The sequence below is a fragment of the Thyridium curvatum genome (assembly GCF_004353045.1).
Source record: "Thyridium curvatum strain D216 chromosome Unknown NODE_23_length_467585_cov_82.455940, whole genome shotgun sequence".
NCBI lineage: Eukaryota > Fungi > Ascomycota > Sordariomycetes > Thyridiales > Thyridiaceae > Thyridium > Thyridium curvatum.
In genome coordinates, this window is record NW_022156778.1 from 152,890 (window position 1) to 166,272 (window position 13,383).

The following is a 13,383-nucleotide window of genomic DNA, read 5'->3' on the forward strand; positions in this document are numbered from 1 at the left end:
ACTAACATGATGGGATGGGCCAACCGGTGTTGTGCAGCGAAAACGCCCTCCCACCCTCTCTCCCTCCTCCCACCGTTCCGTGGTGATCTACGGAAAGCCTACGCGCAAGCGGCACACTGATGACACATACGGAGAGGAGGGAGGGGGTTTATCGGTAGAGGGAAATCGGAATGGCTATCCTTATTTTTGTCTCTGAGTGTATTTTTCTCCCCCTTTCGTTCCCTGGAAACGTTGTCTCTCGGTGTTACTCTGGTCGTCGAGAGAAAGTTCCTCTCGTGATACTCCGGTTGTACTCCTGTCTTGGCTCGTACCGTAGAGCGTTATATGCACAGGCACAGGTACAGCTGTTATCAACTGCCCTTTTTTTTCTGTCACACTGTGCCATGGTACGCAGCAGAGACGGATAGAGGGACCACGGGGGACCGACAAGGTTTCACAGAATACCAGCGGTAGGATGAGCGCGGAACTAAAAAAGAATGGGCTTGACCACGAACCGCGATCGCGCGCCCGTTCGTCCCGCTGCCATTGACACTCCGATGGGAACGGCGACCTGGGTAGCCACGTCAGTCACTGATCAGCAGCCCTCCCTCTCCCCCCTGCCCTGAGTACTGAAAGTTTTTGCTGTCCTTGCGAAGCAAAGGCCTATCTAATGAGAAGGTTTCGGCCGAGTGAGCAATCTAACCCACCCCCCTCCGCCCCAATTGTCCTTTTCGCTGGTGAAGAATATGGCCAGCTAGACCGGTCTGTCCGTGGGCGAGTCGAGAGTGTGTGGACAAGACATATTCCCTCCTGTCTCCATCCCGCGCCTCCACCATGTCAACGAGCACGTTTTGAGCGCTGAATGGCAGTTGGAAGCAAGGTGTGAGAGCCAAGGGGGCTGGGCAGGACAGGCGAATCGCCCAGCCAGCGGTGCTGCAGGATTAGCGTGACTTGCGATAAACAGGAAGCAGTCCAATACGGACGGCGGCACTGAGAGGGGGAGAGAGTAGATGCGGTCGGCAGGAAAATGGTGCATTACGCGGGTTCTCGGGTTGTGTGGTGACAGGTGTGGGGATGCCGTGCCTGTCCAGCAGCTCCATGATGCGCACAAGGCTGCCTCTCCCCCACCCGCTGTACATCTATTCAGCGCAAGAGAAGCATCACCGGTGGTCTCGGTGGTGGAGAACAGAGGCAGATGTACGAGTGAAAGGACGGGGAGCCGGTCAGATGGACGATGGCGGTGGTTGAAGAATATCTGGGCACGATGGAGTCGATGGTGCTCCATGCTGTGCGAAGCAGTGCTGCAGCAGCTGAAAGAAGGTTCTGAGTGGACTCTCCGAGCGGAGCAGGACCCCAATGATAGGCAGCCCTTTAGGGGCCGTTATGCGATGAAGAGTGCTGTCTGGAAGGGCAAATCGAGGAGCTGATTGGTACGCGACGTTATATTGGATGGAGCTGGGTCAGACCATGTTGGACGGCCTCTCCAGGGATGGAGCGAGCTGAACAGCAACGGTTGTTGGTAGAAAGATAGATGATCCTTTGCTGCTTGTAGATGAGGCGCGTGGTCAAGGTCCTTCTTCCATCCTCTTGGCCTAGCCAGATGCCGAGAGAGAGACCGGCGACAGGAGATCAGGCTGTGCGACGCACAGATGTTTGGCTTGGGGGTGGGAATGCCCGAGGTATCAGATACATCGAAACGGTTTTATGGAGATATGTGCCTTCGATGCGGCTTCGACTATCACGATATCGACAATCCCATTGTCTTGGATAGCAGGCCGCAACGGTCTGTCTCCACCAGCAGATCGCGCGGTGGAGGGACGGGCCTGGAGGCGCATCTGGGATGGACATGATGATGTCAAGCAGCTGGAGACGTTTTGCGACTGGAGTCAACGAGAGTGCGCCCTGCACCGATTATTGCCGTGAAAGGCAACCGCACTCTGGAGCTGAAGTCGTGCAGGCCTAATAGAACGGCGACTAACACCAGGATTCTTCCGAAAAGGGAATGAGCCCCTGTCACTTGGCCAGGCCCGGAACGGCGGGATCAGCTGGGATCGGCAGCTACGCAACTTCCCAATCAGCTTGGCGCATTCCCCAACGGGCAGTGGATCTTTTGTAGGTACCTGCCCACCAGTCGTTGTTCAGAGTTGGTAGGGACTTGGTCGCAAAGCGCAGGAAGGCGCAGGCGGGCAGTATTTACAAGTAGGTACCTACCGGTGCAACGGTGCAAAAGAACAGAGCATGGAAGTCACCCACCAGCATCTGCACTGCAACGACACGTAGGTAACGCACCACTCCCTCCCTCCCTCTCAAGCATCGTGCTTCAATTGCAGTTATTCAGCAAACGACATCCAACAACGCCCAGCGGCGCCGGCCACAGCCGATCAGTCAGATTCGCCGGTGCCTCCAGAGACAAGTGGACGCCCCCTTTCCCGTTCCGGATAGCTTGCCGAGAAAGAGCACGTCTAGTGAAATCGTGCATGGCTATTTGGGAGACTAAAAAGGACACTCTCGACGAATTCCCCCCCAATTTGACTTTCCCATAAGACAGTTCAGTCCACTCCTTGCTGCTGGCTGGGCCTCGAGCCCACAGCCGACCCATCGCGCACAGGACAAAAGAAAGAAAACAATTTTTTCGAGACTGTCGATCTTGGCACGGCTGCTGCTCAACATGGTCCATTGGCAGGGCGGAAAAGTGCTCGCGATGTATCTCGTGTTCGAAAAACCCCGGCCAAATGTTTCGGAGTCAAGTGGCTCCCCTTTCTTGCACCGAGTTCTCACCTATGAGACGCACCCTCTCTACGGAGTAGGCGTGTGCGCACCTTTGTCGCTGACGAGGCCCCTGCTGAAAGTGGGTTGGGTGAATCTCAGGGACCCCGGCCCAGCTGAAGCCTCGTTTGTGTGGTGGGGAGTGGCTGGTGCAGCCTGGCAAAAAGCGGCGGATAACTCAGAATCACCGGTATTACGAAGTACTGGCAATGATCTATTGATCCTGCCAAGTAGTCGTCGTCGGGAGATGTGCTTGCCGTGCAGATGGGATCACAGAACACGACGGCGGGGTGACATCGGGCGTCTGCCAGCTCGAATCACTGTCATATTCGATCACACACACGTCGCTCTCTGATTGCTGCCGATCTGTGTCATGTCCGCAATTGGGGGAACGCGCAGATCAATGGATCTCGGCCAGGGCAGCCCTGGTCCTTGCAGCCAATCTGCCCGGGCCTCCCGCTATCTGCCAACACAGGCGCAAAAGGCATTGATTGACATGACAGTGGAATTTGCGCCGAAATAACGACGACGCCGCCCAGCGACAAGGTCGTAACTTCATCAGCAATATGCTGTGGGATTGCTTCGGCCTAATTTGCTTCCGACTGGTCTCTTGCCATTCCCACAACCACGTTAGACCTGCCGGACTAACCGCGTCTCCAGCGACGGCAGCCCCGTTGCAACGGCCCTCGTGCGGGGACAGCTCCACTAGGGCGGCAGCGGACCAGATAGTCTCGCCAGGTACCTACTCTAAGGTTGGTTTTCTAAGAGACTTGAGTCAAGGGCTCGTTCGGGGAGCAACAGTTGCAAAGCGTGAGATTTACTCTTTAATTTCTCGAGGTGACAATCACCGGAGCTAACCAGATACCAATCCCAGCTTGACCGATCGCAACATGGGTGTCTCTATGTATTGCGATGATCTCCACGACCCTCAAGACTTGCACGGATCACATTGTGAAGGGTGGTCAACCGAAGAGGGCCCTGCCGCCCGCAGAAATGGTTTTGATATCCCTTCTGCTTCCGAAATGCGCCCACTAACTTTGTAAGATCTCAGACATTCTTCCCACTTCGTTCGATCGGCTTGCTGAGCTGGTCTGGTTGAACAAAACACCCACCCACACCCCTCCGTTCGACCCACCGACATCTGAGCTTTCATCACAGACAAACGGTGATCTACAGTGGTAGCTCGCCGTACCAGCAGGACGGTCCACTAATGCTCCTCACCGGCGCCCACGAAACGCCAATTGACGGGGACAGTGCATCCGCCAGTCACAGCGTGTCCTCCCTGGGCTCGGGGGCTTCTTGGCTCCAGGGAGAATGCCCGACTGCTATGGGCATGGCAGAGACGTCAATGAGATCTTGGAAGAGCTGCATGACGCTATGATCATCAATCCCCGCCGAGTTCAGTCTTCTTGGGCAATCCCCCTTGAATATCTGTGCCTATGTCCTCTCATTTGACCATCCGGACATTACTCTCCTGGCGAATGCGCTTCCTGCATGACGCCTCATTTGGATGCTTTTGATGGATCTATTTCCCCCTGCGCAAGATGGACGTTTTCAGCTATTCTTTTGAGGCTCCTTTCGCAAACCTTTCCCGTTCTATTACTCTACTTCCCCGCTTGGGCCAACATCGTACGTTCCCCGTGCCCGTTTCTGCCAATTCACAAGCGCCGTCTCTCAATAGCTCCCACCTCCCGGTTCACTAGCCTGGACTGTGGCTGGTACTTAGCAACCCGTCATCTCTCCCAACCCATGCATCTTTCATCGCAGGGCACCAGCGTATACCCACGACGCAAAGCATACCTAAACGGCCGTCCAGTGCGGGAGCAGCCAACCGACGAAAGCGCTAGTACGCTAGATATGATACATGGAGCCTGTCGGGACCGAGTTCTAGTCACCACGGTGCTAGTCTTTGAATCACAACGGTTGGTTGCACGAGTATGTTCCATGTGTAGCCCGAGCCACTGTGGTGCAACTCTACTAACTGAATGGAATATGCGTGGCCAGGTCTCACCTCCTCAGCAAATTCTACCTGCTTCACGATTCAACAAGCTAACGGGCCGTCTCTGCTCCGCGGACCGGAAGGCGGTCTACAGGATCGCCAAACTCCCTAGGCAAAGGACACAACGTGCGCGATCTTGTCCCGGGACGGCGGTGTAGTTCATGTCTACAGCACCTTCCCGAACCTTAAACAACCTAAACTTTCCCGCCACGATGTGTCCCGAGTGAGACCGTCACACAGACTCACAGAGCAGGTGAACTGGTTGCGTGTTTGATATCGCTTGCATGAACAGCACGGAGTCTGGCGGGATTCTAGGCATTGTACGAGCAAGTCTTCACTTCTCCTATGCTTTTTAGACGCTTGTGAAAGGGGTGCCGCCACCTTTGGTCCGCTTCCTCTGAAGTCAAGGAAGCGGCAGAAGGGATGACGGTAAGTGGCCGGTGATGCAAGATCGTCTTGTTCAGATCGTACGACGTGACACCGCAGCCTGCAGCCAGCGGACGGGGCTAGCCAGTTCATCTCTTGCAGCCACGGGCATGTTGCCGTTTCCGGCTCCCAGATCCCATCCACACCAGTTCGTCAGCTCTTTCCTTTTGCTTACCGGGTGAAACCATGGCGCGGAGAGGGTTGTTTCCGGGAACACGCACAAAGATCAGACTTGAAGAAGTCGAGGCCGCGTGGCGGACCTGTCGTGAGCGACATCGGTGAAGACAGCATGAGCGCTTACCGTCCAGGGCATGTTCGCCACCAAGGGAGTGAGTGTGTATTTGGAATAGCTGGGATCAGTGTGGTAAGTGGTTTCTCCCAACTCAATTGTCGGTGACATGTGGACTTGGCGATGGGCTGGGCCTTGAGGAACAAGACTATCGCGAGACTATCCCGCCACCGTTTCAGGTCCGAGAGGTGTGATGACATCCTCAGCGTTGCCATTCGCTCAAGGCCGCAGCTGAGACATGCACCGGCGGCCGGGCTACGGGGCGGTGTGGGACGCCGCCCGGGTACGAGGCACAAAGAGGCAGAGCCAAGTCTCCGCAGCCACGATTTTTATGCCTCCCCCCCTCCTTCTTCTGTAACACAGGAACAGATGGTGAGGTTCTGTTGCGAGATGAGACCTGCGATCAGAGACATGTGTGTAGGGGATGGAATGGTGAGGTCATGAAATCGCGCAGTTGATCGCGAGATTGGGACGCACGAGGTCTGATTAGGCCATGTGATCGCCAGATCAGCGAGAGTACTAGGCAGGTAAGTATCGCTGGCCGGGCGCCGCAAACTGGCAAAAATGACTGGCTAGAATCTCTGGATGCTCTAACGGCGCGCGATGCACTCTGGCGAAGGGCAGTACCTAGTAGGTTAGTAGTGCCCTAACTACTTTGACGCCAACTGACATTCCGCAGTAGCAAAACGCGTTTTAGACAGGTTCGCAAGGTGCAACGCTTACGTGGACAACGAGACCCAATGCTATCTAGGTGCCCATTTTACCTCCTTGTGCGTCGAAGAAGGAGAAGAAGAAGTCAAGGGGAGATAAGGAGAATTTCCCCGAGGTTGGGACAGATCCCACGAAGGGCAGGGTTACCAACATCGGTGTGTGTGTTTTGCGCGTGTTTTTAGGTGCACGCGACCCAGCGATCTGGGCCAACCGTTCCTCGGCTATCGAGCGAACCAAAGGATCATCAGCCGGGGGGGCTCTGCTCAGCTGAATCCCTGCTCTTAAGAGCTGCAATTAAGCGGCACTTCCCCTGCAAGTTGGCTGAATAGAGGTCGGGCTGGTGTTTGTTTGCGTTGGGGCCAGCTTGCGGTGAACACACCTATCCTCTCATACTCTCTCTCTACTTTGCTTGTGAGAGGGAGGCGTGATTGACATGTGGAATTCGAAACGCTACTTGGAACGGCACATGTCTCTTCCATCCGTGTGCTCAACCAGAACACGACGTTTCGCCGGGGAAGGAAGTCCTTCCAGCCAGAGTCCTTCACTCGTTCTTGTGCTGTAGCGACGGTGCCCTATCCGCCTTTTATCAGTGACATTTTGGGGGCGTGCATCTAGCAGAGATGAATGCTCCCCAAGTACTTGTACCATAAACCGACCCTCGGTGTCCCATTCCATCCAGCATCGGTCTCCAAGGGCCGTTCCCCTCTCCCTCCCTCCCCCCCTCCCTCCAGGCCAAACCAAAGGAGGTGTGCTGTCAAAAGAAAATCTCCAAAGGGTTTCCGGTTCTGGTCAACTTGCGTTTTCCGTTTCCCGTTTTTTTTCGCGAATACGACGGAACGACGGACAGATGGGCTGAGCGTTGCATTAGTGCTGGTGCCCCGTTTCGTCATTGTCGTCCAAGTCTGACGGAAACGTCCCCAGGGTTGAAACTCAATTGCAAGCTGCTGAAGGGCCTTTCACACGGAGGGGGGAGGCGTGATATGTACCTAACTCGGTAGCGCAACGATCCCACCCAACCACCACCTCAGACATCACCTAGTTACCTACTCCGTCCATGTAGCGAGAAGAAGGGATGGTTTGATTCGGGGTTCTCCCTTGTTTTTTGGCAGGTTTGTACTTCCCAGGTACCTACCTGCTCGGCCAGGAAAAGTACTAAAACTGTGCTGGGCTGGCTGGGCTGGCTGGCCTAGATTGGGATATAATTGCTTCTTGGGTCTGGCTCGCACTAACACGGACGGGTGCCCGCCTGCCCGCCTCCTGGCCTAGCAGAGAGAAACAACAACAAACAGCAGCGCAAATTTGAGAGAGCCCGAGACGGACGAGAGAATATTCGGAGGTCCTCCTGCATGGCCATTGCAACCCTACGTACGCTATGCTTCTCACGCGAACCATTTCATCACAAAAGGACACACACCCAAGCGCTCCTTTCTCGCTCTCCAAGGACGCGGTGATTTTCCCGATCCGTCGTAGCTCGGAACAGAGAAAGCCAGGAGACGACGCTTCACCCGCCCACTCACACACAACACTCACCCACACAACAAATTAGGGGGGGGGTTCGTGTGCAAAGCCATCCTATCACCACGTCCCTCCCACTCCATCAACAGGTATCTATCAATTTCCCTAATGCACGTCCGAACGGGGCGCAAGGATAGTAGAAATACCCCCGACGTTCTAGCCCCTTCGTCCCCCCCGAGCCGGACCACGTGTGAACCAAGGATCCTAAGAGCCTCTAGCTCCTCCGACATGAAAGATGCTGAACCCATCAAGGGGACCAAAACCGGACTGTCTTCTCCTCCAGGACAAATGGCATCGAAAGGGGGGGTCCAAAACAGCCATGTGAACAGATCAGAAGCATGAAGCCAACGTAGCCTAACGGGATGGCAGAAGCTCGGCAGAAGCTCAACTCCTGGACCCGCCTGCAGACGTCGTTCGAGATACCCCCTTGCCTGTTGTCGTCGTCGTCGTCGTCTGTTCGCTTCGGTTCATTCGCTCGACAGCCCTCGTGGCCGCGATGCGAGCGCCCTGGTCTGGCGTCGTGAGAGGCGTCGCTGCGGTCTCGGACGAGCCTCTGGCCCCAGATGGTGGAGTAGTGGTCCAAGGAGATGATGGTAAAGGGGTTGGGCTTGTCGTGGCCGACGTAGGCACCCTCCCTCCCCCTCCTGCTCGGTCCCGGCTCGCCGCCAACTCTGACTGTGGGCCCGTTGCCCGGCTGCGAGAAACGTCCGTGGCAACCGTGTCTCCGGTCGCCGTGGTTGCACCGGCCTGCAGACTTGACGTCGATCCATCCTTGGTTCCAGGCGGCGCCGTCGCGCTGCTGTCCCTCTTTGCAGTTTTGACTTTGGCCGCTCCCGCCCTGCTTAAAGTTCCACGCGAGGCTGGGTCTTCGGGCTGTGCTTGGTTCGGTGCCGGCTCGGTGTTGGTCACAGATATGACCGGCAAGCCGCGCACCGTCTCTTCCAAACTCTGGTTCGCAGGGCCAGGCGCAGGCACAACGGGTTTCGGGGTCCTGTCACCTGCGGGGTCCGAGACTGATACTCGAACCTGAGAATCGGTTGTATGGGACACCAGTGGCGGTCGCGGCGCCACGTCATAATCTGTATCGTCACCGAAAGTGAAGGAGAAACGTCGGCTTCGACGGGGACTCGGCTGAGCTTGCGCCATGAACGCCTCGTAGTCTGCCTGGGTCAAGGTCTTGTCCCTTTGGAAGCCTTCTGTTGGTTCGGCCTCCTCGAGCAAAGAGTTTGTCTCGCCAAGACCTTGTGAAGTAGACTGTACATGCTGTCCTATACCGGTGTTGAACAAGTCTGCTCTTCTGCTCTCGCTATCCGAGCAGCTGCTGCTTGAGGTCGACGAAGTCGACCGATTTTCGGTGCACTCCAGGGGTGCACACGCCTCTTCGTTTCTTGTCATCCGAGAAGCCTCCGGTGGAGGGCAAGGTGGTGATGGTGAAGCTCTGTTAGGTCTCGAAGTTTGGGATTCAAGTTTCACATCCGTTGGTGGCCTGGGCTCGTTTTGGCTGACCGCCGTTGACAAACTAGGAGAGGAGATGAACTCGTGTCTCCTCCTTCTGGCCGCCTGGTGAGAGCCTTCGGTGATCGTTCTCAGTCTTCTAAAATACTCACTGACCTTAACGTCGTGGTCCGGATCGAGAACCAGGGGAGCTATATGCTGTCAGCTCAAAGTCCGTTCCATATGTTGTGTGAGTGCGTACGATGAACTTACGCAGTTTCGGTTCTGCTTTCTGTTTCCCCTTTCCCTGTCCCCTTTTCTTTTCCTTGACTTTAGTGAGCTGGTCAAGCGACCTCTTTGGCCTCGTAACGAGTTGGTCATCACTGAAGTGTTTCCCCCCAGAACTCTCGTCTGTAGTTGCATCGGCGAGGTCAGCTACGGTGCCACCTCCCTGCTCTTGGTGAGCTCCAAGCTGTATTTGGCCCTCTCCCGCGCTGACTCGATGGACTTTGGCGGTGAACCTTCGAGTGTCGCTCCTGTTGACCACAGAATTAGCCCTCGCCAGAGCAACCGTCTCCATCCCTTTGTCTGAATGCTGGGCGAGGAGCTTCTCCAGTCTCCTGATCTCGGCCTTGTACTGGTGCTCCCTCTCGATCCACTCCTTGCTCATCTCCCCGAACTGGACCAGGTCTCGCAGGCGCTCGCGCTTGGCCTCCTTTCTCCTCTCCCTGGCCTTGTCCAACTTGTCCTCAAACTTGTACACGCCCTCGACGAGGTGTAGGATGTGGGCGTTGAAACGCGGCGGCAGAGGCGTCATAGAATCGCGGCTCGACATGATTTCCGCCTGGAGCTCCTCCGCCATCTGCATCAAGGTCGGTGTGTGCCAGGTGCGTGACTCCTCAGCTGGCCCCTTGGCCTTGGAAGCCCTCCCAGACCGGTCATCGCCAGGGCCGTCTCCTGTAAGTGAGAGCTGTTGGGTGATCGCGGGAGTCTTGGATGGCTGAGGAGTCCTCGCTTGCCTGCGAGTGTCCTGAAGCAATGGCCTTTCCTCGTCATTGTGGTCGTCCTTGTGACCTCCGAGATTGAAGTAGCTCGAGACACGCGAGAGGGGGGTTGGTCGGTTGTGATGCGATTCCTTCCTATCAGCCGATTTCGACACTTTGGGCTCCTCGGCTGGGGTTCTGCTCATCGAGGTGGGCGTCAGAGACCGAGCTCCGAGCCCGAGTAAACGGGTCAGATCCGACATAGTGATACCAGGGAGGAGTGGTCTTGATCAAATTCGAGAGTTCATCAGATATTTCTGTAACGCTAAAGGTTCTTCAGCCAGTAGTAGTAGTACTGACACGAAGTGAGCCGGTAAGGTGCTGCTGTATTCCAGTTAACTCTGCTGCCTTTTTCTTCTTTTTGTAAAGGAATGAGATGGCGCCCCTGGGACGTGTAACCCCCGAAGTACAAAAGAAAATGAAGGAGACCTGATGTCAGAGTGAGTGTTTGCTGAATTGTGAGTGACTCAGGTTCTGGCTGGCACCTGCCTGCTGGTAGGCGTAGAGGGAACCTAAGCCACTTGCCTCTTTTGCACTGACAAAGGGTGTTGTCAAATTTCCCGCATCGATGAGCCGAAGAAATGATTCTGGGGGTAGCTGGGTGGAAGCAAGCACCTTGAAGTTGCCAACGTTCGGACCGCAAGTATCGTCATGATCTGCCATTACACAGGTAGATACTATTGCGGTTTTGTACCGTCCACAGTCCAGATTCGGTTGCCCGCCAAGGAAGCGTCGCTCGTCTCAATTCTCTTTCTATGGATTTCGAGACTTGATGATGGACGGATTGGGTGCGTGAAGCTTTCAGGGATGCCCTGGATGGTATACAAGGCTAGGTAGGTACTACAACTACAAGAGCTCAAGCAATAGTCCTCGGAAGTGCACCGCCTCGGATGTAAAGGCCTCTCTGTTCTCAACAGCCCGCCCGGCCCGCTCGTTCATCTTCCCGAACCTCCCTCCCCCAAAGCAGACTCTTCCTCGAACATCATGGTTGAGGCCGCAGGGGTAACTTGCGGGCTCGCGAGAAAGATGTGCATAAAGCGGAACGGGGCACAATACTCGAACGTATTGTGCTATCGTTTGCAACCTGCCCAGTGAGTTTACTCCTTCGTCATCCCTTCCCCCTCCCGAGAGATCCCTCATTTGAAATGGTCCTCGGCCCTCTGCCGCGGCCGACCCCTACCGTGCAGCTTGTCCGCGAATAGCTCCTTGCCAGCGTTGTTCAGCTTGTCCGGGAACAGCTCCTTGGCGCTCCCCTTGATGGCGAACCCTTGCTCGTCGCCCTTCTTGGCCGCCAGGCCGCGGATGTTGAACGCGCTGTCCGACGACGGCCTCGTGATCCGATCTGTGGGGTTATTGTTGGTTATCACTGATCTGCACATCACCATGCTGTTGCTGCTTGTCTTGCCAGAAGGGTGGAGGTGATGTTGGTGCTGGTGCTGGTGCTGGTGCTGGTGCAAAAGGACGGAGAAGACGGTGTCACAGGCACCGTCGTAACTGAGGACGGACATACCACTCAGGCGCGTAGTCATGCTGTCGGTCGGATCGACCCGGTCCATCTGGGCCCGTGAGCCGGGCGCCGACACCTTGGTCGGGAACAGCTCCTTGGTGCTGTTGTCCCGCGACAGCCGGTCCTTGATGGAGCGAGCCTTGTCTCGGTTCCTCGACCCTGCCCTCCGATCGCTATCCACGTCCATGTCTCCTCCACCCGCACTCCTCGCCGGGGACGCCGATCGATTCCGAGAGGACAGGCCGTTCCTTTCCCGCGGCCGCCGGTCCGGGAAGAGCTCCTTACTCTGGTTCTGTCGTGCATACCGGCCCGCGTCCGACCCGCTAGATCGCGACCTCGACCGAGAGCTGTACCGGCGACGCCTCCTACCCGAGGGGCGCGACTCCCGCTTCGCCAACGCCGCCTCGTCGTCGTCGTATAGGTTGACGTCGAACGTCTCCGGCTCGTCGTCCTCGTAGTTCCTCCGCCGCCTGTCGCCGCCGCCGCCGCCCCGGCGGTACCGATCGCCGTCCCTATCGCGATACTTGCCCCTGCTCCGGTCAAACTCGCCCCGCCGGCGCCTCTCCTCCGGGTCGTACTCTGGGTTCAGCAGGTAGAACCGGCTGCGCGCCGCGGCACCCGCCTCCTTCCGGTCCGAGGCCAGCGCGAAGCGCACCTGCAAGGTGTTATCTGGCTTGGACGCGTACGGCTTGGCGGGCAGCAGCTCTCCCGGCGGGAGGTGCGCGGGCTCCGTGATCTCGACGGCGCACAGGGCGATGAGCGCCTCGGACGCGGAGGCCTCGGTCTTGAACAGGAGGTTGGCCGAGGTGTCGTCGATCCACTCGATGCGGTCAAAGGTGCCCGCGCTGTAGTGCTCCTTGACGTATGCCCTGAGGTCGTCGGGGTTGAAGGCGTCGAGCCCGCGCAGGTGTATCTTGTTCAAGACGAGGGTCTGGTCGCCGGATTGTGCGCCCGCGCCGGAGACGTCTTCTTCCACCTCGCCTGGTTCCTGTATTGCGCGACGTTCACAAAATGAGAAAAGGTCCACCTCTTGGTATCGAAACCACCCCATTCACTACTAACCTGCGCGTCGTCTACTGGCAGGATATCGTCCTGTATGCCCTGCTCCTCTATCGGATAAGCCTCGCCCCCAATGCCATCCCCCATTTCGATATCGAAGTCCATTTTGGCAGCAGAGCCGAAGCTGCGAGCGCGCTTCTATGCGACTGTTGGACCTTGTCGGATTCGCGTGAAGTCTGTTCCGCGGCGAAAGAAAAGATCGAGCAGTGGATTTTGTAGTCTGGAAGTGGGTGATTGCCGACGTAGATGTGAGAGAAAGATCAAGATTATGTCAAGCAACAAGGCTGCATGTGGAAGAATACTTGTCGCAAGCGATGGCCGTTTATCAGAAAGTGAGGGACCGCAAGGCTTGGGTCGAATCCAAGGTCCAATGGGTCAAAGCAAATGCGGCGTGCCGTTGTTGCTGGAACCAATCTCTGTATCTTTCCGGTCTTTAGCGGGGACGTCGCGCCTAAAAAGAGCGCCCTTGGCCTTCGAGGAGTCAACTCTCCAAAGCGATTGGCCGATCTATTCTAGCTTGCTGCGGGCATCCTTCCCCGTCCCGGCAATCTATCAGCCTCCCACTCACCAAGCAACCTCCCTCACATCCATATCACACATTTCGCGACTGATCTAGATTTATGGCCAGGACATAATGCTCCAGCTCGGCTACTTA

At 56.5% G+C, this 13,383-nt stretch overlaps 2 protein-coding genes across 2 annotated transcripts; both read right to left on the bottom strand.

Moving 5' to 3' along the window:
• Positions 1-8,069: 8,069 nt before the first annotated feature.
• Positions 8,070-10,365, bottom strand: E0L32_004688 (uncharacterized protein; the record flags this gene model as incomplete). The annotated part of the gene is made up of 2 exons (XM_031139127.1): positions 8,070-9,331; positions 9,393-10,365. The coding sequence occupies 2 exons, from the start codon at positions 10,363-10,365 to the stop codon at positions 8,070-8,072; spliced, it is 2,235 nt and encodes a 744-aa protein (XP_030996841.1).
• A 933-nt stretch (positions 10,366-11,298) lies between these two features.
• E0L32_004689 (uncharacterized protein) lies at positions 11,299-12,833 on the bottom strand (the record flags this gene model as incomplete). The annotated part of the gene is made up of 2 exons (XM_031139128.1): positions 11,299-12,657; positions 12,732-12,833. The coding sequence occupies 2 exons, from the start codon at positions 12,831-12,833 to the stop codon at positions 11,299-11,301; spliced, it is 1,461 nt and encodes a 486-aa protein (XP_030996842.1).
• Between the last annotated feature and the right edge of the window lie 550 nt (positions 12,834-13,383).